At 45.4% G+C, this 25,032-nt stretch overlaps 1 protein-coding gene and 1 pseudogene across 2 annotated transcripts in view; both read right to left on the reverse strand.

Annotated features, from left to right (window-relative positions):
- CDS2 (CDP-diacylglycerol synthase 2) overlaps positions 1-25,032 on the reverse strand; it is a 61,355-nt gene that overhangs the window by 22,085 nt on the left and 14,238 nt on the right. The window contains exon 1 of one of the 2 annotated variants that reach the window (XM_035005883.1): positions 17,927-18,134. The exons of the other annotated variant lie outside the window; for it this stretch is intronic. Within the exon in view, the coding sequence (XP_034861774.1) occupies positions 17,927-18,010 (84 nt within the window). The 5' untranslated portion in view covers positions 18,011-18,134. Of the gene's footprint in view, positions 1-17,926; positions 18,135-25,032 lie in introns of those variants that run through there. 2 annotated transcript variants of the gene reach the window in all.
- LOC118011270 lies at positions 18,274-23,391 on the reverse strand (annotated as a pseudogene).

Below are 25,032 nucleotides of genomic sequence, written 5' to 3' on the forward strand. Positions count from 1 at the left end.
ACAAAGGAGCAGCGCGGACTAGTGCTCTCTGTGTGTGAAGCGACACAATCTGCGGAAGTGCGGGAAGAAATATTACAACTAACTTCTATTTATCTCCTTTGTATTTTCTTTCCTGCTCATGCTTTATGCTGGGCCTACCAGTACACGTGTATAACTCAGTAAGTCCGTGCAAGCTGGGGCACATGGCTCAGCACACACACGTCGGACTCGGCGGCGTCTCAGTGGTCACAGGCTCCTTGTTTCCCACTGGGCTAAGCAGTGCCTGGAACACAGCAGGCACCCAAAGACTTGCTGATCTAATGAGTTAATGAGAATTCTACTTGACCTACCACAGACCAAAGCATCCAGACTGCACTGAGTGACAGAACCCACCATGATTTCCAGCTCGCACGCCGGGACCCACGCCCCTGCCTCCCCAGTGGCCCTCACAGCAGGACCAGACTAGTCCAGTCCCATTCCGGCCCCCTCCCTCCCTGCTGGGAGGGCAGCAGGGAGAAGCTGCTTTGCTGCTTTAAACTGTCTCAGCCCAGCTCCCAGGCAGTCCCTCCCCTTTCAACCCAAAGGCCCAGATCGGAGGTTAAGTGGAGCATAGCCTATCTCTGAGATTCTATCTCAGTCACCAGCCATCCTCTACAGTCCCTTAGCCATTCCCCAAGGGGCTTGATGCTGGAGTAAACAGGAAACAAAAGAAATTTCAAAAGGAAAGAAAAAAGTTCCCTCCTAGGCCCTCCTGGTTCACTTAGACCCCGAAGGGAAAGCAGAAAGTCTGACTGATGACGGACAGAGGGAATGTCCTGGGTACCAAGGGCTCAACGAAGACCTGTTGACATTTTTGGAGAAACTGTTGCTCGGAAAGGCTTCCCCTACCAGCCTTCCAGGGCCCCTCTATGCCCACAACTGCCCAGAAGCCAACCCTAGCCCTGACATGAGGCTTAAAACAGCACAGCACAGAAGCTTTCCTTCAATGGAAGCAAGAGAAGGCAGTGAGGGAGGGCCGGGGGAGCAGCGGGGTGGAAAGGGAAGCTCCCTGTGGTTGAGGCCTGGCTTTTCCTGGCCTGCGGAGGGACCTGCACTCACAGAGCTCATTTTCACTGTTATTCTCGGGGTAGAAAATCCTACCTCTTCCCACTCCTTCCTAATTCCATGTTTCCCGAAGGACTGCCTTTGGCCTACAAAAGCTTACGAGGCTCCCTTTTGGTCATAAGTTGGTGTCGGGATACACCCTCTGACCTTGTTTCTCAAGACTCTACAGTGACACCCACAAGTGGCTGATGGTCAGAGCGTAAGTGTGGCTGTGGCCAGGCTACCCAGGAGCCCTTGACATTGTATCCACCAGACTCCGGGCAGAGGGTACTCACCCTACTCCACACCCCATTTCTTTACCAGATGCCAACTCAGTTTTGTACCTTGCTAAGGAAAACATATTAATATTCTGTTCATGTTTGCCCATGAGGGGCAAAAAACTAGGGAAAGAAAGAAAGTAAGTAAGTGGTAGCACCCACTAGGCTCTTCTCTTTTTCATTGTCAGGGAAATTTCATTAAAAGGTAGTGCTCAGGGCACTGGCTGGTTCTGCTTCCAACAACTCTGACCTTTCCACTGGCAATGCATTGAAATTCATAAGTTTCATTTACTCGGTGAATTATGGAATTCACACAAACTATGTTTTGCGCTGCTTTAGATGCAGATCGCAAACCTTATCCTGGAAGAAAGTCATCAGGCTGAGCCTAACCTTTCTGCTAAATGTTGGGCTTGCCATCTTCTTAAACCCTGTGGCCGCTGCCAGGACAATCCACTCCCCCACTTACAGACACATCCCCAGGAGAGAAATTGCCAGAAACAGGTTTAACCTCAATAAGAGTATCAGAGACCTATGTGTCCCTCTTACTAAGAAAGTCAAGTAAGGGGTGTGTGTGTAGGGGTGTGTGTGTGTGTAGTGTTAGCAATAGCAAATATTTCTAGCTTTTTCTAATGTTAATCCCATTTGACAAGTTCACTTGTTTAAACAAAAGATCAAATAAGAAAGAGAAGTCCTACTCTGAGAGTTCACAATCATCCCCCAATACAGCCATACCCTGTCCTCCAAAGCCTCATATAAGCCTCAGTATGACCTATAGAAAATGCATTCAGCTACTCCAGATGGATTGCTTCACCAAAAGTACTTCCACAGGTGAATGCACTCCACACCAAAGGGTTCCAGAGAAAGGACATGAAAAGATGCAAGCGAGGGGGACTCAGCTTTTAAAAACCCGACTCTGGCTATGAACCATTTCACCTCCAGACAACACTATTACAGGGGCCTTTGCATACCACTGATGGCCACAGGCCCAGACAGGGCTCCCTCGGAAGGACAATCGTTCCCAGGACAGCTGCACTGGGATACACATGCCCAAGTGCACACCATGCCCTTTGCCATCACCTCCTCTAAGACCTCACACCACTGATCTTTCTCCCTCCCTCTTGGCTCCTCCCCTCCCCCTCATCACAGGCCCTTACTTACAATCAGGTAAGCAGGCTCAACAATAAAAAGCTCTTGACAGCTCATCCACCCAATGCACTTTCTTCCCTACTTCACAGGTGAATCTTTGGCAAGAGCTGTGGACAACCCACCCCCTGTCTGACTGCATCATTCCCCAGCCACAGCAAGCCACCTGCCTGCCCAGCCACTCTGCGGCAGCACTCTCCCCTCACCACAGACCTAATCACTAAACCCACAGCACTCTTGTCCCCCGCCCCGCCTTCACTCAGGCAATGCAGAAGACACACCCTTCCTTTGCTTCCACGCAGCACATCCTTCCCAGGGGCCTCTCTAGCCGGGCCTTCTTTAGCCAGCCTTCTCCTTGGCAGCTTCCTCTTCCTGCCTCTTAATTTGGGGGTTCCAAAGGGTTTCTTCTGAGGCTCTTGCTCTTTACTACCCACTCTCCCCAAGTAATCTCATTCCCTCTGCCATTCATCCAAATGTACTAGATGTCTCCCCTTGTCTCCCACAGACAACTAAATTCCTCCATGTGTCCAAAACCAAATTATATCCTTTCCCCTGAATTCTAAGATGAGAACTGTGACCATCATCCTTGGTGGCTCCTCCCTCGGCCCCTAGAACTATCTATCACCCAGTCTGTTAATAGCTCCAAAAAACCTTTCCACTCCATCTACTCCTTCCTGTCACCTTTGGAACTCCCTTAATTCAAGCCAACACCATCTCTGCACTGGGAACCTGCAGCAGCCCAACTGGCCGCCTCACCTCCAGTCTCGAGTCCACTCCTACTTCCCCTCTACTGTTTATACTGCACCAAGAAGGACCTTTCCAGAAAGAAAATCTGATCATGTCACTCTCTGTCCTGGACTCCTTCTGGAGCACTGTGGTCTAAATGGAGGCAATTTTCCACTGGTAATCTAAAGGATAGACAACTACAGGATAGGTCTACACTTTTATAAATGGTGTACCAGCCACTTTGAGATCAAGGTCTTACTTACCCTTCCAGCTTCATTCCTCACAGCCATTCTGAAGTACAGCCAGTTCCTAGAACAGGTTGTACTTTCTCACCTCTAGGACTTTTGTTCATTCTGTTCCTACCTAGAACAGTCTTTGCAAATCACTTCTATGGACACCCATCTCTTTTCTTTCTGGTCAAATTTAATTTACCCTTCGAATCCCGGCTAAGAGATCCCTTTCTCTCCAAGCCTTCCCCAACTCCTGTGTGCCCCAGTGGCCCCCCTATAATTTCTCAAGAGCACACCCCACACTGCATGGTCTCCTGCTGTTGATTTCCTCACCACAGTATACCCAACATCTGGCATGGGGCTCACAACAGAGAAGACAGTTAAGTAGGTCATACCACATCTGCTTAAGGGGCCACAGCCAATCATTCAGAGAGGATCCAGGGTTTACTGAATTGGGAGACAGCTGGGTGACTGAGCAACTCATTTTCTGTGCTCTTAACAAGTACTACATGGCGGGGGTGGGGGGGGCAGGGGGGCGTGGCTGGGTGGCTCAGTCGGTTGAGCGTCTGATTCTTGATTTTGGCTGGGATTGTGATCTCAGGGTTGTGGGATCTAAGCCCTGTGTAGGGCTCCGTGCTCAATGGGGAGTCTGCTTGAAGATTCTCTTCCACTGTCCCTCCCCCCAGTCATGTGCATGTGCCCATGTGCACATGCGCTCTGTCTCAAATAAGTAAATCTTTTTTTTTTTTAAGATTTTATTTATTTATTTAAGAGGGAGAGTGTGCGAGAGAAAAAGCACCAGTGAGGGGAGGGGGCAGAGGGAGAGGGAGAAGCAGACTCCCCCGCTGAGCAGACAGCCCAAAGCAAGGCTCAATTCCAGGACCCCGGGATCATGACCTGAGCCAAAGGCAGATGCTTAACTGACTGAGCCACCCAGGTGCCCCTAAATAAATCTTTAAAAACAAAACAAAACAAGTACTATGTGAGGCATCACAGGGTTGTAGCCCATGGTCCCATTGTCCATCTTCTCTTCTTCCTTAGACATTGTCACAGAAGCCCTGATTTTTAGCTGGGCTTAGACCCAAGACTATGTTTTCCAATTCTGGCCAATGAATCATTAGCAGAGATGTTGTGTGCAATCCTACTGTTCTTCCTTCATACTAACTAGAATGAAGACTGGCTAGTTGGAGCTCCAACAACCAATTACGAGGTGAAATCCACCTCTTATGAATGACTAAGCAACAAGATGGAAAGAGCTGACAATGAGGAAAAACCAGCAATGCAGGATGACTGCGAAGCAGGACAAACAAAGTAAAAGGGCCTGCACTGCTTATTACATGAGAAGAAAAGCACTCCTATCTTGGTAAGCCACTGTTATTCTGGATTTTCAGTCATTTGTGGCCAAATGTATCCTAAGTGCTATGGGGGAATTCAAAAAGCCCAGGATTTGTAATAGAGGTATTTCTGAGAACAGTTCAGTAACAGAAGAGGAAGCCTGCCTGAATGCAAGGCTTTCAAATTCACACACCACAGGACTGGGTCTCAACCTCCTCAAAAATGCCAATTTCATATGTTAAACCAAGAGTTTGGATGACAGAAAACGAACAAGAATTCTCCTTTCTCCCAACACTCTCTCCCACCTTCCCCACTAAACCTCTCTCTGGAGTAAATGCATCTGTTTACTAAAAGAACAAGCATACAACTCTAATCTAGTACCCATCATCACAAGACGTTTTTTCATTCAGGTCAGAGACAACCAAAGGTGGAAAAATGGCCTCCGTCTCCCAGAAGGCTCTGCCCAAGGTTCTGTCCTGATGAGATCACTTGTTTTTCCATTGTCTTACAGATTCAGAGCACAAAATACTAGAAGCCCTGCTGGAGTCCAATAGGTCCTCTTACTTTCTGTTCCCTAGTCACGAATCTTTATTTAACATTTAAGGAAAAATGAGTCTTCAGCCTTACTGAGGGAGAAAGCAATTAAAAAAAAAAAAGTTTCCTCTTTATTAGAAAAAGACTCTTTCAAAGAGAATATATCAAATACTACCCAAAAATCTACTAAGATGAGAAAGAAAGATATATTTACAATCCCAAAAGTGGGCTCAAGTATGCTCCTTAGACCTCTGCCAGAAAGGGGAACCAGGACCAGCTAGTGAGTTCCATATCTGAGGAGCCTCTAAATCATAAATTGCCATCCGGTACCCACTTCAGTGTCCCCCATCTCCAACAGTGCTTACTACAAAGGTGACAAGGTAAGTGGACATGAGAGCTGATGTCCCCAGTGTCTTGTGCCCCAACCTCTCCTGCCCCCGTAAGTGGGCAAGCACCCTGAACTGCTTATAGTATTGGAATATTGTCACTTTTTTGGTATTCCTGATTCATAATAGTCATGGAAATGTGTGCTAATCAAATAGATTCCAATATTTCTCCACTGGGAAACAAAAATTTAACAGTGTTCTCAATCCCAAAATTGTTGTATTGACTATAGATGAAATTATGAAAGCAACAATGTGAAGTGGCTTTTTTGATAAATCATTAAGGATGCCTGGGAAAAGATGAAATAGGAAAACGAGAAAGCCACTTAAGAAATAAAAGGCTCGGGGCGCCTGGGTGGCTCAGTCGGTTAAGCATCTGCTTTCAGCTCAGGTCATGATCCCAGGGTCCTGGGATCAAGCCCCGCATCGGGCTCCCTGCTCTGCGGCAAGCCTGCTTCTCTCTTTCCCACTCCCCCTGCTTGTGTTCCCTCTCTCGCTGTGTCTCTCTCTGTCAAATAAATAAATAAAATCTTAAAAATAAATAAATAAATAAAGACTCCTGATCACCGAAGATGGGATAATTTGAGTGTTAAAAGACTAAATGTGGGCGCCTGGGTGGCTCAGTTGGTTAAGTGACTGCCTTCGGCTCAGGTCATGATCCTGGAGTCCCTGGATCGAGTCCCGCATCGGGCTCCCTGCTCAGCAGGGTGTCTGCTTCTCCCTCTGACCCTACCCCCTCTCATGTGCTCTCTCTCATTCTCTCTCAAATAAATAAATAAAATCTTAAAAAAAAAAAAAAAAAAAGACTAAATGTGATTTAAACACAAGTATATGAAAATCTGTGAGTTCATAACGAGAACTGTAAAAAGCCACAATGGCCACCTTTGAAGGTTGCTGGGACACCAGATCATCATTTGAAAATCAATAATTAAAAGGAAAGAGTATTTATCACGCCCTTACCACACAGTGGGTACGAGGAAATTGATTAAACTATTCTTTTGTGTTTGAAAAGTTCCTTTAATAGGGCGCCTGGGTGGCTCAGTTGGTTATGCGACTGCCTTCAGCTCAGGTCATGATCCCAGAGTCCCGGGATCGAGTCCCGCATCAGGCTCCCGGCTCAGCAGGAAGCCTGCTTCTCCCTCTGACCCTCTCCCCTCTCATGCTGTTTCTCTCTCTCTCTCTCTCTCAAATAAATAAATAAAATCTTTAAAAAAAAATTAAAAAAAAAAAAAGAAAAGTTCCTTTAATAACAAGGTTAGGAGGGGAAAAAAGTGTGGGGGATGGGTAGCTGCCTGGTCTGCTGAACTGCAAGTGACTTTGAGATATCCAGTATCTCAGCAGAGAAAAAGCAACATGGTGGGCACCTGGGTGGCTCAGTTGGTCAAGCGACTGCCTTCGGCTCAGGTCATGATCCTGGAGTCCCGGGATCGAGTCCCAGGTCGGGCTCCCTGCTCAGCAGGGAGTCTGCCTCTCTCTCTGACCCTCCCCCCTCTCATACTCTCTATCTCATTCTCTCTCTCAAATAAATAAATAAAATCTTAAAAAAAAAGAAAAAAAAAGAAAAAGCAACATGGCCTCAGTGTGATGCCCCAGGCTCTGGGAACTAAAATAATCGTGAAATTTCTAACATGTGAAGTAAATAAAACAGCCTCGATGCTGTCAAACTGGATGGAATTTCCAGTCTTCATCTTGTACCTCTTGGCAATATTAGATCTGGTTGACCATTTCCTCCTTGAAACATTCCTCTTTTAGCTCCCACGATACATACTTTCCAGGTTCTCATTCTACCTGACTGACTGCTCTCAGTCTCTGTGCTATTTTCCCTCTCCATGACCTCTAAATGTTGGACCAGTTCTGGTCAGATTCTAGACCCCCTACACTCTCTCCCTAAGTATTATCATCCAACCCCTTGGCTTTAATTTCCAATTCCACCAACCTCAACCCCTCCTCCAGTGCCAGACACAACTACTGTTCCCAAATACTTAATGACATCGCCACCAGAAAGTTCTCATAGGCATCTCAAACATAACTAGCTAAACAGAACTACAGATGGTGCCCACAAGACTGGTGATCCTGAGGCCTCACCTTGCTGACAAGTTTAACACCACAATCTGTATCCTGTATAAGCCAGAAACTTGGGAGTGATGCTTAATTCCTCTCTCCTCATCTTCCCCTAGATACCGGACATGCAGGTGGCTCCCTCCAAAAATCCATTCCACTCTTCCTAGATGGCACACAGTAGCCTGTGCAAGCTAATTATTTTAATTTCATCCCCTTTTTCACAGCGACAGGTTCCTGAAGAGGCATTTTTATGCCCAGCCGAAGCCATGACTGTTTTAGAGTAGGCACTTGGCCTAAGACGGTACAATCGAAATATAGTTCTAGAATCTGGTAAGAAGGCCACGGGGAGAGACACTTGGGCTCTCTCGCCCTCGCGAGCCTGAGGAAAAAGGAAATCAGGTACTACCAGCACTGGCTTGCACCTCCAGGAGAGCCTGAGGATGACCAACTCCTGAAAGGCACAGAGGAGCGAGGACAGAGAATGGTTTAAGCCAAGGAATTCCATGATTATTTGCAACTCAATTTGCAAATTATTTGCAAATCCAAGTCCTGTTGAGTCCACAGCCAAAATATATCTCAAGTCTATCCTTTTTATCTCAACAGTGACTAGGCTCGTCCCAGCCCCAACATCTCTCATCTACAGTGGATTCCTAATTGCTCCTTCCACCCACCCTTCTCCTCACAGCGAATGATCCTTCTAAAATGTGCATCAGTTCATGAAAATTAATGAAAGGACACCTTGTTCACAATGAAGTCAGGAGGCCAGCAGGGGAAGCTCTCATGCCCTACCGTAACTCCTAGCCAAGTGCAGACCCAACAGGAAGAGACTACCTTTCAAGTCAGTAGGTCAAGTCACTACTACTTTACTGTCTCAGCGGGAGGAAGAAAGGGTCTTTTTCTTCCCAGGCCACAGCCCAGCCAATGAGAGACAGTCCCAACTCAACCAATGAAAAGCCACTATACTTCGAACTCCCAGTTTACTTCCATGGACTTTTTGTTTCTAACAGCCTTGCTACCTTCCCCCATTCTCCTCTATAAAAGACCATTCTTCTTTGTTCTGGGAACTTGCCTATCATTTGCCAGTTATTCCCGAGCAAACCCATTTTTGCTGGCAAAATGACTTTTATTTTTAATGTTAACATTACTTGTGATAAGAAGTGGGATCCAGGGCGCCTGGGTGGCTCAGTTGGTTAAGCGACTGCCTTCGGCTCAGGTCATGATCCTGGAGTCCCGGGATCGAGTCCCACATCGGGCTCCCTGCTTGGCGGGGAGTCTGCTTCTCCCTCTGACCCTCCCCCCTCTCATGCTCTCTCTCTCTCTCTCTCTCAAAATAAATAAATAAAACCTTAAAAAAAAAAGTGGGATCCAGGAACGGTCCCTCAAAACTCCAAGGCTGGTGGGTAAACCCAAGGTGCTGTACCCACAGAGCCAAATGGGCTCATTGCTTTCTCGCTGACCCTGGAGTGAAGTGAAGCTAAGTTTTCTCCTGGATTTCGAGCTCCACTTTGTGTCCAAGCTCTCCAGGCTTTATTTGAAATCTATCTTAAGGCCTTGTTTCTTACAAGAGGACTCCTTTGGCCTTCAGTCTGACTTCTTTTCAGAGTCAGACATCCTGTTGGAACTGTCCTGGCCTTCAGCCTGATTCCTTCTGGAACCAGGTTCTTCCTGTTGAAACTGTGCTTTTAGAAAGTTTTCTCCTTGCTCTAGAGAAAAACCTCTAAAATATGAGATCCCAGTCATCAGAATGCTTTGAGGGTGCCCCCTTTCCGGGACCGTAGCTGGTTTTATCTTTAAAAACTATGGTCCCTCCACATGCACATTTATAACCAAATGGACTGACATAATGAAAAGTAATTTAGAGCACCAATGGCCATTATGGGGAACTTTCGATCTCCCCAAACTTGTTGTTCTCAAGTTAAATTAGAAAGCTATGGCTCCTTAAATGAGAGAGAGAGAGAGAACTGAATGGGATGCCTATTTTAATTGGTACCTTGAGGCCTCCAAGCATTTTCAGGATTCTAAGTTTGCATCTGTGCAAAATACCATTTCTAAATTAACTGAGGCAAGCAAATCATAGAAAGAATTCTAAATGGCTTCTGAGTCTTCTTTTTCTAACTAAATGGACCAACTTAAACAAAAGTAATTTAGAACTTCAGTGGCCATTATAGAGAACTTTCAATCTCCCCAAACTTACTTTCTCAAAACTGAATTGGGCAGCTACGGCTCTAAAACTGTCAAAACTGAATAGGATTTGGGGATTTGGGGATTTTGAAGCTTCCAAATATTACCAGGAATCTAAAAACGCCTATTCTAGACTAATGGAAGCAAGCAAAGGAGAAAAGGGGGGTTTCCGAGGCCTCTTTTTTCCTTTCCTGTCTTCTGTCTCCAATGTATCTGGTGTTCAGTCCCCACCTTCTCTACATCACCCCCCTCGAAATAACCCTTTCACTGAACTTCCCTTTTCCTCTGAACTTCTCCCCACTCCCTCCTTTCCTGAAGGTAATAAAACCTGCCCCTTTAAAGTTAAGTCTTTGGATCCAAATAAACCCCAGATTTCTTGTGTTCCCTGGACCAAGGTCAGACTGCAAGCCAGAGTTAAAGAGTTTCCTAAAGTGACTCAGGATCCATGTTTGCTGAAGAATTTAACAGGGCTATTTCAACTTACCACCCCGGTTTCTAAGATTTGTATCAGTCTGGCCATGTGCTTGTTGGTGAGGACCAGGCCAAATGCTGGATGAAACTAGCCCCATGAGAACATCCCAAAAGATTTAGAGAAACAAACCCCTAAAACTTTGGCAAGATTCTAGAACGCTCACTGGAAATCTCCACCGGGCAGTTACAGTAGCTTTTCCTAAGCCTGCTGATTGGAACAAAATTCAGGCTTGCACACAAAATCCTGATGAACCTGGTCATAACTCCTATAACCAACTCCAAACTGTCTTTAAAGATTCTGGGCTTCCGTAAGAGGCTGAATCCACCTGGGTAGCCTTTAACTCTAACTCTACATTTACTAACAGGCAGAACCAGGATCTTTTAGTTGAAGGACCAGCATGGAATGGGAAACTCAGTCCACTCCAGAGTTAGCTAGCTTGGCAAACGAGCTCACTCACACCCAGCAGGGTCACTTGAAAGAAAGAACTAAAATTCTCAATTTTCAACTCGGGCAAATGAAGGCCCCTAAACAGACCCAAACCCCCCGGTTTCTGCTATTGGTGCAAAGGGCTTGGGCACTGGAAAAAAGACTGTTACAAACTTAAGCATTCCAGAAGCCTTCAGCCCTCTAGCCAGCCTTTCCAGGGTCTTCCTAATTCCCAGTGCCAGGGCTCCAACAACCGACAGGGACTCTTCCCAGTCCCCCCTCTTAATTTAATTGGCTTGGAGAAACCACTCAGACTGAGAATGAATCTCTTTGTCTTACTGACCCCAGAGCTACATTCTTGGCGCTCAGCACCACTCCTGGAAAGCAGGTCCTGCAGGCATCAGAACACGAAAACAGCTCCAATAGTGGGGGGCCTCTCATAAACCTCAACAGGTTCCTGTCTCTGCCCCTATTCCCTTTTGTTTAGGCCCTTTGAGAGATTCCCACCCTTTTCTCCTTACTTTCTCCACCCCATTCATTGGCTGGGCCAAGATTTCTTAGAAAAGTATCGTGCCAGAATTTCTCCCAAAAGAAGGAAATCATTCTAGAATCAAAATCGCCAACCAGGTGGATTAAATGACCCTTCAACATCTTCTATTTGCTCCATCTCTGGTGGCACGATGGGGGAGTCTGGGGACACTGCTCATTTGTCCCCATCGGGTCAGCTACCACCCTCTTTATGGGCAGATTCCTCAACTGATATTGGCAGAATTCACAGCGCGCCTCCCATCAAGATTCAAACCGATCCCTCACCACCTCTCCCCCAGAACGAATACGCTATAAATAAAGAAGCCCTTTAAGGCATCAAGCCCGTAACAGGAGACCACGGGACTCAGGGCCTTATCATCCCCTGCACTAGTTCCTGGGAGCTCCTATTTTACCTGTGAGAAGACCCAGTGGCCAAGGATGGAGGTTAGTCCAGGACCTCGGAGCAATAAGTAACATTATCCCTGGGCGCCCTGTTGTTCCTAACCCCCATACACTGACATCTGTCCCCACTGAAAGCAAATCCTTCTTCACTATAATTGTTCTATATAGTGCACTTTTAACATTCCAGTTCATAAGGATAGTCCGTATCTTCTTGCTTTCACTTGGGAAGAACAGTAATAAACCTGGACAGTAATGCCCCAGGTTACACAGGCAGTCCTTCTTAACTCTTTACAAACCTTAAAAGCTGATTTGGAGGATATAAAGTTTTCTGCAGGCTCTTGTTGGTTACAATATGTATATGTTCTGCTTCTCTTCTCCCTTTCTTCACAGGAGACAGCATTCACCTGCTAAAACTTTTGGCCTTAGAGGCACCTGGCTAGCTCAGTGGGTAGAGCATATGACTGTTGATTTCAGGGTTGTGAGTTCGAGCCCTACACTGGGTACAGAGATTACTTAAAAATCTTTAAAAAGGGGTGCCTGGGTGGCTCAGTCTGTTAAGCGTCTGCCTTCGGCTCAGGTCATGATCCCAGGGTCCTGGTATCAAGCCCCGCATCGGGCTCCCTGCTCTGCACGAAGCCTGCTTCTCCCTCTCCCACCCCCGCCCGCTTGTGTTCCCTCTCTCACTGTGTCTCTCTCTGTCAAACAGATAAATCAAATCTTCCAAAAAAAAAAAAAACAAAACAAAACACTTTTGGCCTTAAAGGAACATAAAGTCCCCCTCTTCCCCTCCCTATCTCTCTCCCTCTCTCTCTCTCTAAATCTATATAGATAGATAGATTATATATACATAATATATATAATTATGTATATTTTCCCCCCTAGTTTGCTCAAACTCAGGTTCTAACCTTAGGGCATCTGATCTGGAAACAAGGACTACTTTTGTATCCAGACAAAACTCCTCATGATTGCTTAATGTTAAGAGATTACCTCTTGGCTCCCAGCAAAATTTACAGGAAACTCCTACAACCAATGCAAATTTTTCATGGTTTGCTGACTATTCTTCTTTATAGAACGAAAACGGTAAATATCGTGCTGGATATGCTAGTGTGACTCCTTTTGAAGTCACTGAGGCAGCACCTTTACCTTCAGCTACTTCAGCCCAAAAGACAGAGTTAGATACCCTTACTTGAGCTTAGCTCAGGGTAAAACGGTAAATATTTATAGTGATAGTTGCTATGCCTTTGGGGTAACTCATGATTTGGAATGTTATGGAAACAACTAGGTGCCCCTACCACCAATGGGGACAAAATTAAATATGGCTGCTATGTCCAAAATTTATTAGATGCCATACTTTTGTTGGTTGTTCTGGCTACTATTAAGGTTTCTGGGCATCCCAGACTCAACTCCCTGGAGGCCAAATCGAACACCTTGCTGAAATTTCTGCCAAAAACACCATTCTCAAGGAAACCAACAGCCTAACTTGTGTCATGTTCCAAAAGGATGTTCTCCCAAATGATAATTTGGAAAAACTGACCAGAGATAGGCAACAATTGGCCCCAGAGAGAGAAAAACAATAGGAAATCTAATCATTGTTGGCTTAATACAAAGAGAACACTGGTTTGGACAACATTACAATCCAGCCCTACCAGAAATTCTAAAATCTCTACTACTTAAAACTGTACATGCCTTAAACCATTTGTCTACTGACAAAATGATAGCATTCAAGAACCAATATGTTTTGCTAATATTGATAAATATGTTTGGGTCACCGTTTGTATGTTTTCACTGGACACACAAACTAATCACAGCGATTCCCTGTACTTCTTCTGGAGCCCCCAGGAAGAAGGCATGACCTTGTCCGTGGGATTTTCACCTGCTGGAAAATCTTACAACCATGTGAAGCCTGAAAACAAAAGCAATGTGAAAGAGTGTGACCAAGGCTTGGTGACATTTGAGCCCCTAGATTTTTTTTTTTTGAGCCCCTAGATTAAATTAGGTCTGAAGCTGGAATTCCCATGGTCTTTAAGTTACATGAGCCAATGAATTCCTTTTTCATCAAATTTGAGCAGCTTCCTGTGTTTACAACTAAAATAGTCTTAGTTTTCTTCCTTTCCAATCACATCTTTTCTGTTCTTCTTCCCCACACTTCTTAAATGCAGGTTGTGTTTGTACATCGTATCCTTAGTGAGTGATCCACTGCCATCAGCCTCTCTTCTTTGGACTCATCCTCCATAACACTAGCTATGTCCTCTCTCCCAAGCTACAGCACTATATATCAACCTGCCAATAAGACACTTCGATGTCCAACCAGCACCTCAAACTTGATAGGTGCAAACTCATCACCTCCTTTCTAACCCAACAAGCTCTTCCTTCTGTTTTCCTTCAAGACCCTAATTTATCTGAGATGCACTCCATGGAGAACACTGATCTTCACCACTGTCTCCAACCCCCTGTTGAAAACCACAGGCCCCAAATGGCATCACTTACACCAACTTCCCAAACTAGAGCTTAACATCGAATCTAATTGCAGTTTCAACTTCCCCCAGAAATGTAGTTTTAACTGGTTGGTCAGGAATTTTTAATCAGTGCTGGTAGGTCTGCCACATGGACCCTCTCTATCACCCAAAGGAAGATAAGGTAATCTGCATGAGAAGACCCCCAGCTTCTCTCCCCTTGCCTGGAACAATCCTTTTGCTAGTAACTTTCTTCCACTCCCAGCCCTCATAAAAACCTTCCATTCCATACAACTCTGCTCAGAGCTCCCCTCTGCTTGCTAGATGGGATGCTGCCCAATTCATGAATCATGTAATAAAAGCCAATTAGATCTTTTTAAAAATTTACTTAGTTTAGGGCGCCTGGCTGGCTCAGTTGGTTAAGCAACTGCCTTCGGCTCAGGTCATGATCCTGGAGTCCTGGATCGAGTCCCACACCGGGCTCCCTGCTTGGCAGGGAGTCTGCTTCTCTCTCTGACCCTCCCCCCTCTCATGTGCTCTCTCTCTCATTCTCTCTCTCTCAAATAAAAAATCTTAAAAAAAATTTACTTAGTTGAACTGTTAACACCCCCCCACACTACACACACACACACACACACACACAACCCCCTCATCAGTTCTCAAACTAAAGACCCTCTTACTACAGGGTCTTCCCTTATTCCCATTCCCACTGCTGGTAACCTTGCTGACGTCTGCATGTCAACCTTTCTCTACTACACTGGCCTCCCAATTGGTTCTCCACCAATTCCTCCCTTCTCTAATTTATTCTGCACACAGTCCCAGATTAATCTTCATAAGGCACAGCTCTGATTACATCCCTCCTCCACTCATTTTTGCCTAGTGAATTAAAGATAAACCACCTCCATTCCAGGCCCTTCACACCCTGCACACACCACATGCTCCATCCAAGCACAACTAACTACCCGTTGGCCTTGATTACATCCCACCCTTCCTTCTTCTCCCCCTTTGCTCCTTGCCTTTTCTCCTTCCTGCTCATGCTTCAAGTCCCACCTTAGAAGCCACCAAGACTCAAGGAAGGTCTTTACTGATTCTCATCTGTAGCACACAGGAATAAAAAATGGCCCCTCCCTCAAAATAAACTGATCTAAGAATCTGTGAATATTACCTTACATGGCAAAAGAGTAAATATTCGGGGCACCTGGGTGGCTCAGTTGTTAAGCATCTGCCTTCGGCTCAGGTCATGATCCCAGGGTGCTGGGATCGAGCCTCGCATCGGGTTCCCTGCTCTGCAGGAAGCCTGCTTCTCCTTCTCCCACTCCCCCTGCTTGTGTTCCCCTCTCTCGCTGTGTCTCTCTCTGTCAAATAAATAAATAAATAAAATCTTTAAAAAAAAAAGTAAATACTCCCTTATATGTGTGACTGAATTAAGGGTCCTGAAAGGAGGCGTATCCTGGATTATCCAGTTGGCCCCTAAATGCAATCACCTGTATCCTTTTAAGAGGGAGGCACAGAAAAATTGGACACACAGAGGAGAGGCAATCTCAAGAAAGCACTGACAGAGATGTGGCCAAAAGCCAAGGAATGCCAACAGTCACCAGAAGCCAGGAAGAGGAGAGGCATGGATTCTCCCCTAGAGACTCTGAAAGGAATGCACGCCTGCCAACAATTTCATTTCAGCCTTCCAGCCTCCAGAAGTGATAGAATAAATTACTGTTGTTTCAAACCACCCAGTTCCTGGTAATTTGTTAGAACAGCCCCAGGAAACTAACAGATCATCCTTCCCACTGGCTTTATCTCCTACCAATAAAGTTCCCACAGGATGTTACTTACACTTCTCTCACACCATTTGTTGCCCATTGGTATTTATGTTAAGAGGGAATTTGCCATAATCTGATTTGATTTCAAGCTCATCAAAAGTAGGGACTGCATTATTCATCTTTGTTTTATCTTGAATACCCCTTGCCTTAAATCTAGTAAAAGCTAAATAAGTGTCTTTTTAAAACTCATTGAATTTTAATGTTGGTTTTTTTGTTGTTGTTGTTTTGGTTTGGTTTTTTTTTTTTTTTTTTTTTTGAGAGAGAGAGAGAGAGAGACTGAGCGTGCACACACAGGGGTGGGGGGAAAGGGCAGAGAGAGGGAAAGAGAATCTTAAGCAGGCTCTATACCCAGTGCGGAACCCGACCAGGTGGGGCTCAATCTCATGACCCGGAGAGATCATGACCGGAGCTGAAATCAAGAGTTGGACACTTAACTGAGCCACCCAGGTGCCCCTAAATTCATTAAATTTTAATCAAATTCATCAACCTTTATTGACAAAGCCTAGAATAATGGTGTGCCAGCATTTGTATGAGGAAGACCACCCTAGAGCTACAGCTATACAAATCCAACTAATGACTGAAAGGGCTGCATTGTCAGCCTTTTCCCAAAGGTTAAAATGACTGGGGCCAGGGAGGCTGGTGAGGGACACCCCCGGGGGCACCCATAAAATCCAGAGTGGTCATGAGCTATATTTGCAGACAGTGATTAATGTTGCCAGGAATAATGACTAAGTGGGCCTAAATGGTTCAATCCTGCCCTACAAAAGGTATAAGTCTCTGCACATTTCCCTTGAGTAATGGAAAATGCTCCAGGAAGAGTAAGAACACATCTGTCCTTTGAGCCAATCAGATTCATTAATGGAAGGGCCCTTCTAATACTAACACTTCAAAATGCTAGCCTCGGGGCGCCTGGGTGGCTCAGTCGTTAAGCGTCTGCCTTCGGCTCAGGTCATGGTCCCAGGGTCCTGGGATCAAGCCCTGCATAGGGCTCCCTGCTCTGCAGGAAGCCTGCTTCTCCCTCTCCCACTCCCCCTGCTTGTGTTCCCTTTCTCGCTGTCTCTGTCAAATAAACAAAATCTTTAAAAAAACAAAATGCTACCCTCATATTAAAAAATACCTGCTTTGTTCTCCATAACATCACTACCACCTGAAATTATTACACATTTGTCTCCCCCACTGGAACACAAAATCCACGTGGAAGGGACTTGGGTTATTCACTGCGACATCCCCATGGCCTATATACGAGGTCCCCAATACAGGTTTCTTCACAAAGGGAGGAAGAGAGAGAAGATGACAGGTTAAGGAACAACTAAGGAGTTCTCCACTCCTGAGTCTGTAGGTTAAAATGGCAAGCATAATTTCTCACAGAGCCAGCCACTCTGCACAAAATGGCACCAGCTCACAGCATTCACCCAGATTTGCAAATTCCGTAAGTGGAAGGAATGAGAAATTCTTTTTTTTTTTTTTTTAAGATTTTATTTATTTATTTGAGAGAGAGAGAATGAGAGACAGAGAGCATGAGAGGGAGGAGGGTCAGAGGGAGAAGCAGATTCCCTGCTGAGCAGGGAGCCCGATGCGGGACTCGATCCCAGGACTCCAGGATCATGACCTGAGCCGAAGGCAGTCGCTTAACCAACTGAGCCACCCAGGCACCCCAGGAATGAGAAATTCTTAAGAACGTTCTAAGGATGAGACATCAAACATCCAGAACCAAGGTGCATAGCAGAATGAGAAAATAAGGTCCAGCAGCTGCTGACTGCTTTTCTGTCCAGCAATTTTGCAAAAGGGAAATACCTGCTTCCTGCAGCTTGGGCTTCCAGAAGCTAAGCCCCTGCCAAACTGGTTGTCACTCCATGCAAAGACAGACTGATGCATCATCCAAAAAAATTACTCACCATCTGTGTAACAAGCACAGCTGTAGTGGCCACTCCAGTCTTCACACTGTGGACAGGCTGGCTGTTGTCCCCACTCAACTCCATCTCAGCTGAGAAGCTGAGGTTTGGTGAATAGAATAAACTCTAACACCTCAGTTATCTGGTATTAAGGAAAAATCCACTAATCCACAGTGAAATTTCTAGATAACCAAAAGGTACCTGCTTCATCAATTAAAAAAAAAAAAAATGGCTTTCTTATAAATGTTCGGGGTTGCAAATCTTCTACCCAAAGATTATTATGCACCTCTGTAATGAGGACACTTATTTAACGACATCATCCTAGGGTTCCTTTGTTAAAAAACCAAATTCAGCTGAGTAAATTTTAAAGATTTTATTGGCTTTATTCAATGAGTCATGAATAGGGCAGAATCCCACCTAACAGACAGAAAGGAGCTCTGAGAAGCTGTACAAAATGAAAAGACTTTTATAGGCAGAAGTGAGTAGGAATACGGAAGTCATGTTAGGCCAAAGCAGACTGGTTACTGTGAGGTCATTTTCCTTTAGGGGATGACAGGGGTCTATCAGGCAGATTACCTAACTGGTGCTGTCAGATGACTTCTGACTAGTTTAAGATTCCATTTCTGGGAGAGCCGAAACTAATTATTAAGTTTCAGTTTGGTGATGTAAGACTTAGCATAAGTGACTCCATTTGGGGACTGCTATCTTGTTTTCAATGCCTGGAATCTCTATTGTTCTGCCTGGGCAGGACTCAGGCACTAACAAATGAAGATGCTGTCTGCCCCAATAGTACAGACTTTGTGCTTAGTGCTCAAGTTTGAATCCCAGAGAATCCTCCCTCAGTCTCAGGCCACTGGCTATCTGCAGACCTGTCTTCAGAGTGTTTCCAAGCTGCCTCACTCCCAGATAACTCTATCAAGGATGGAGAACTCAGATGGCGAAGGCTCTAAGAACTAGGCCTGACCTAAGAATGGACACAGCAAGTGAGCAATTCACAGTCCGAGAGGGTCCTCAGACTTGGTGCCCAAACAAGGGCTTCTAGGCATGCACTGTTAAACATCAGTCCCTGCTGTTCCAGTGCCATTTACTCCAAGAGGTCCTGGCTGCGAGCAATAAGCTCTCAACCAGAAAGGCTTCAGATTAACAGGACTGACAGGACACTTAGGCCCTGCAGGTAGGTATTCTGCAGCCTGAGGAGACATCGGGTGAGAAGAAATCTATCCATAGGCTTCTACACACAGAGAAGGAAATGGGAGTCAGCATGCTTTGTGGCTGGTGACAGTGGGGAGCTGTCTACACCTAGTCCAATTCATCTATCACACCTGCATGCCATCTATGCACCTGTAGAGTTTCATTCTATTAGGGGGATGCAGGGGATGAATGCCATGAAAGCCTCCAAACTACACGACTTCCCAAAACAATATGCAAATGTATACTACTCACAGTCACAAAAACATTCTCAGTACTTAGGAATTGTAATATTGGAACTCACTAAAGCTACATTAATAATGAATATCAATCCCGTAAACACAAGTAAGAGGGAGTGGTAAACCAGACAAACAAAACAAAACAAAACAAAAGGCTGCAACTGACTTTCCAAAGAAGCAAGTCTATCTTAAGGAGAAGAATACCCCAGAAGAATGGGAAAGGGGGAACTGGTACTAGTTGTGTGATCTTAGGAGAGATTGTGTCACCTTCTGGGCCTCAGCTTTTTCATCTATAAGACAGAAACAATTCCTATCTCAGGGATATTGGTGTTTTTCGAGCTGTGGAACGAAACCTACGGGGTCTTAAAATCAGTTCAGTGGGTCACAACTAGCAAAAACTAAAATAAAATATGGTGCCAGAAGTCAGGCTACTTCTGAAAGGGGTACACATCATGTTAACATAATGTGGTACTTCAGTACTAGAAACAAATACTGAAACGCCAATATTTTCTTTTTTGCTCTCCAACTCTAGTCACTAAGCTCAACAAATTCCTCCTGAAACCAGAGGCCTGATTCTCACTGCCTAGCCAGTTGTTAATCTTCACAGCTGACTTAGCACCACTCCACCTTCTGACAACCATATGTGCTAGGGACAGCCAAGTCTGACAGTAACCAGGAGCTTATGACCAAGTCGGCAGGAGGGCTGTGCCTTCAAGCTTTCTTCTCCCAGGGATGGTCAGTTTTGCCTCCCTGCCAGAAACCATCATGACAGATCAACACATATCCTTTACTGAATCTCGTGGGAGCTACAGAACTCCAAGTCAAGGAGCCCAACTCCAGAGACTCTATTTGCTGATGAGACAGCACTAACCAGAATTTGGACAGTCAATTTCCATGGAAGACTGGAGAGGGAAGGAAGATGAAGAAATGGGGTGCAGGAGCAGAGAGGGTTCCACGGAGAAGCTGGGGCTGAAGTGCGCATCAGTGGGTAAGGGCTCCATGCCACAGAGGCCTCACATTGGTGCAGCCTCCAGGGCCCGTGCTGAGATGCTCCTGCTTCCAGCATGCAGGCCCCAAAGAACTCTGGGGCCACTACCCCACCTCCTCTCTCCAAGACAGGTGCAGAGTGAGGCAAGTGCTCTCCCACCCCCACAGCCGAACCCTGAGATGCTCACAGGTCCTCCTGTGTTAGGGGCTCTTTGGCCAAGCCATGGAAGGAAATGACTATGGAGGCCAGGAAGGCAGAATGGCTAAAGCAAAGAGCATGGAACTCAGATTCAGCCTACCTGGGTTCAATTCTGACTTGAAGTTCAGGCCTTTTTGCTCATCCCTGTAAAACAGGAGCCAATACCTCTGATAATCCAGGAAGCCTGCCTCTAGATATATATACACAAGTCACCAGCTGGTCACTGCATGAGCAGGACATGTAATAACATCACAGCCCTGCTGAACAGCGCCCCCTGGCTCTCAAACACCTGCTAGGTGATCACTGCAGCGTGTCTATGAAAAATTAGATTTTCAGCTTCCTTAGCTACTAAAAACAAAACAAAACAAAACCTCTTACAAGTCAATAAAATGTGGCCATGCCAATAGAAAAAAATCAGCGAGAGACAATTTGCCAAATACAAATAACGTGTATGCTTATTTAACCTCACTAATAATCAATGACATAAAAAATGGCCATAGAAGCCATATTCTCACATCAGACTGAATAGATAAAAAGAACATTCATGGTGGACCAGGCTTGGAGAAAACCAGTATGCTTATACAGTACTCACGCAAATGTAAATTAGTACCACCTTTCTGAAAGGCAATTTGGAAATATGTATTAAGAAACTTTAAATGGTTCACATCTCCTCTGATCTAGTCATTCCTTGATGAGAAATATACCCAAAGTGGGTATCTAGAGAAATACCTCATTTACATGAGGATGTTCATCATGCCCTTATAAGAAGAAACAACTTATATGATCTACTTAACAAAGATAGGGAAAAACACCAAGCATCCATAGAAAAAAGATTAGCAGGGCACAATAAAAATGTTAGCAGCAGTTATATTCTAGGTAGTAAAATTAAAGGTAGTTTAAATTTTTAAATATTTTCCATCACCTCCACATTTTCCACCAAACAAGTATTGTTTCCATACTTTAAAAAAAGTACCAAATGGATATATCTAAGCCTCTCAACTTCTCTGTGCTGACACCTTTACTGGCTTCCTCCTAAACTTTCTGGCCTGGCCCTCAGGCCTTCCCACTGGGACCCCTCACTTATTCTTGGTCCATCTTTCCAGACACATTCCTGCTCCTTCAGCTCAAATGTCACCACCCCACAAGCTCTCCCTCTGCCCCCGCCCAAGCAGTGCTAAACAAGTCAGAATGACGAGCAAGCCCTAGTCCCACATGGATAACCATAGGAGGCAACATGAGATTCTTCAAAGTAACCAAAACAACCAGCCCGAGGTCAGCTTCCCCAACCACATTATCTATACTGAACTCGTCAAGGCTAAGAGACGTTTGTGATGAAGATGGAAATCCTGGGCCAAATTTCCCTGGAAAAAAAAGGGGGCCTTGAAAAATCTCAAACCATCTTGGTTTTCCATCCCCTTTTTGATCCCCTGGACACTAAAAGCCTTTGGTTTTTCAATTTCAAATAATAGCTCATTCTTAGATTTTGGATTTTCTTTTATCTTATTAATACAGTATTTATTTGTCTTCCCTTTATCAAACCCTGAGCCAACCACTTTCCCCAGGCTGCCTGGGGAGGTATAAGAAAAGGAACATACCGGGCAGACGAGACACGGGAGAAAGATGGAGACACAGCTCCTTCCCATAGTGAAGAGGATGAGAAAGGCCACCACCAGGCAAAAGAGCCCCATGGCCTCCAAAGGGCAAAGTCCAGGATGGCGCAGAAGAGCTGTTGCTTCAGAGACAGGTTCCTGACATGACCAATGATGAAATTCCCAAACACAGTCCCAATTCCAGCCCCAGAGCCAGCCATCCCTACCGCGGCAGCCCCAGCCCCAATGAACTTCCCTTGAAATGGTTCAGCTGCGGCTGGGAATAAGTGAGGTCAGGGGACACGGGGCTACCAAGCTGCTGAGGCTCTCATCTGTCAGTGTCTCCAGGTGCTTTTAGCACCGCTGGAGACACTGATCGGCTCAACAGCTGAGAGGTGCTCCTGCCCAAGGGGGTGGAGAGGAACTTCGCACAGACATACATTTTCAGGGGATGAGGGGCTGCGGCAGGAGAACTGCTCCCAAGGCACAAAAGACAGAGAGCTCATATCCTGGATATTTGAAGACCAATGAGAAATGTAAGAGTCGTGTGTTAGAACACCAAACCCTGTAATCCGGATAATTCTTCCTGAGACCTAGGAAAGAGGATGTCCAACCACAGCAACTAGGAATCAAGCAGGACCCTCTAGAATGAGGAGATGTTGCTTGTCTGATAAAAAGCCTCTAGAAAAGGTTGATATCTCTGGAAGAAATGGTTCTTTGTCAGCAGTGCTCAAAATAGCTACTCTCCTGTAGCGTGTTTTCAACAGACCACTATGTGAAAATTGAAAATTCTCTGTACAGAGAATTCTGTGGAGCAGATTGGAGATAGAAATGACAACTGTTCAAGAGAAAACTGAGTCTGGATGACATCCCTGTGAAAAAACAAAGCCCATGTGGCCCTTGCTCTCCCAAAACTATAGGGGGTGACAGACGTCAGCCTCAACACGGCAGACTAGACTGTGGCGGGAGATTCTATTTAAAGTGGCCAGTGAAGGAGACCTTTGCGCTTCTACAAACTACCCTCATACTCAAACAGTAGGATGGGACACTACACACCGACAGTCAAAGGGAACACAGAAGATTTATGATTTATGCCTTCAGAGGGAAGCCCCTGGAGAAACTGGCTAAAGGCAATCAGAATGGAGGCCGGCTGGTCAGTCCCCCTGAACCTGCTTCCATATGTAACATAATGGGATCATTCCTCAACTGATTATTTTTCCACCAACAACCTCTTATTTAGAATACTATATATTATTATTTTGAAGACTGAATTTATCAGTAACTGATACATTTCTCCAAAGAGAAGTGCCCCATCACACTAAGAAACTAGCCATGGCCTCCTTGTTAGGCCCTTCAGGCAGCAGGAGAGAGCTGCCAGGACCTGCATCCCCGCCAGCAAGTGACTGTTCCAACATCTAGGGAATGTACTTTTCTGTTGCAATGGTGGAAAGAGGCTGCATGTGTGATGATTTTTATCTGAAGTCATCTAGTTAAAGCAGCACCACTGCTGGCTATCTTTAACAGGTCATTTCCATAAAATTTCGTAAGAATTAAGATCATCATTTTAGGGGCATCCGGCTGACTCAGTCAGTGGAGCATGTAACTCTTGATCTCAGGGTTGTGAGTTTGAGCCTCATGTTGGGGATAAAGATGACTTTAAGAAAAGGGAGTTGGTGCCTGGGTGGCTCAGTCGGTTAAGCATCTGACTCTTGGTTTTGGCTCAGGTCATGATCTCAGGGTCTTGGGAGCTACTGAGATACAGGGAGTTTTCTAGATATTATTCCTTTGCTTGCCAGACATTTATGGACCACCCACCAACAGATCCTCAAGGCCTGCGCCTGGAGGGTTCTCCCTCTAAGCCACAGGCAGCTACCTGTGCTTGATCCCTGCCCTACTTTCCCATCCTCGGACGGGAGGATGAAACAGTCCCTCTTTTCTCCTTGTCTGGCTGTCAGTGAGCCGGCTGCCTACTACCACCAGAGGAGACCCTCGGCCGCCACAGGTGGACATTTCTACTCTCCACCCTTGTCTTCCCACAGCTTTGCTTCTTCACTGCTTTGTAGAATGCCTGCCAATTTTTCATGGGCATCTTCAGGCCTTTGGAAGTGCTCAAAGTTCTCTGTCCCAACATCTATTCTCCTTTTCTTCCATTATAATAGGAATCCCAGGGCTTAGGCAAGCACATGGCCACCTAGAAAGGGCATTTTCCAGCTTCCCTTGCAGCCAGGCAAGGACATGTGACAGAGTTCTGACCAACAGGGTAGATGCAAAAACAGTGCATTTTCTAGGAAGAGTCCTTACAGGAAAGGAACAGGCCTTTTCTCTCTTTTTCCCTTCTTCCTGTCTGCTGGAATATGGATGTGATGGCTAGAATTCTGCAGCCATCCTGTACTAGGGGTGGAAGTCACACACTCAGGATGATGGAACAGCCAGAGAGAAGGAATCTGAATCCTTGACATGTGAGGAAGAAGTGTATTTATACTTCTATCTTGTTTAAGCCACTATCATTTGTGGTTTTCAGTCACTTGCAGCTTAACAGGACAGCAACTAGTTTTCGGTACAGAAGCCTTAGACTTTGCAGTAATGTTTAAAGAAACAGGTTATAAACACACATAGTACTAGTTATTTCATAAGGTAACAGAGGCTTAAAAATATCATAAGACCGGAACTCCTGAGTGGCTCAGTCAGTTAAGCATCTGCCTTCAGCTCAGGTCATGATCCCAGGGTCCTGGGATCAAGTTCCACATCAGGCTCCCTGCTCAGCAGGGAGTCTGCTTCTCCCTCTGCCTGCCGCTACCCCTGCTTGCACTCGCTCGCTCTCTCCCTCTCTCTGTCAAATAAATTTTATTTATTTATTATTTTATTTATTAAAAGATTTTATTTATCTTTTTAAAATATATCATAAGA

Source organism: Mirounga leonina, unplaced genomic scaffold (assembly GCF_011800145.1).
Source record: "Mirounga leonina isolate KUSES-001 unplaced genomic scaffold, KU_Mleo_1.0 Mir_150, whole genome shotgun sequence".
Classification (NCBI taxonomy): Eukaryota; Metazoa; Chordata; class Mammalia; order Carnivora; family Phocidae; genus Mirounga; species Mirounga leonina.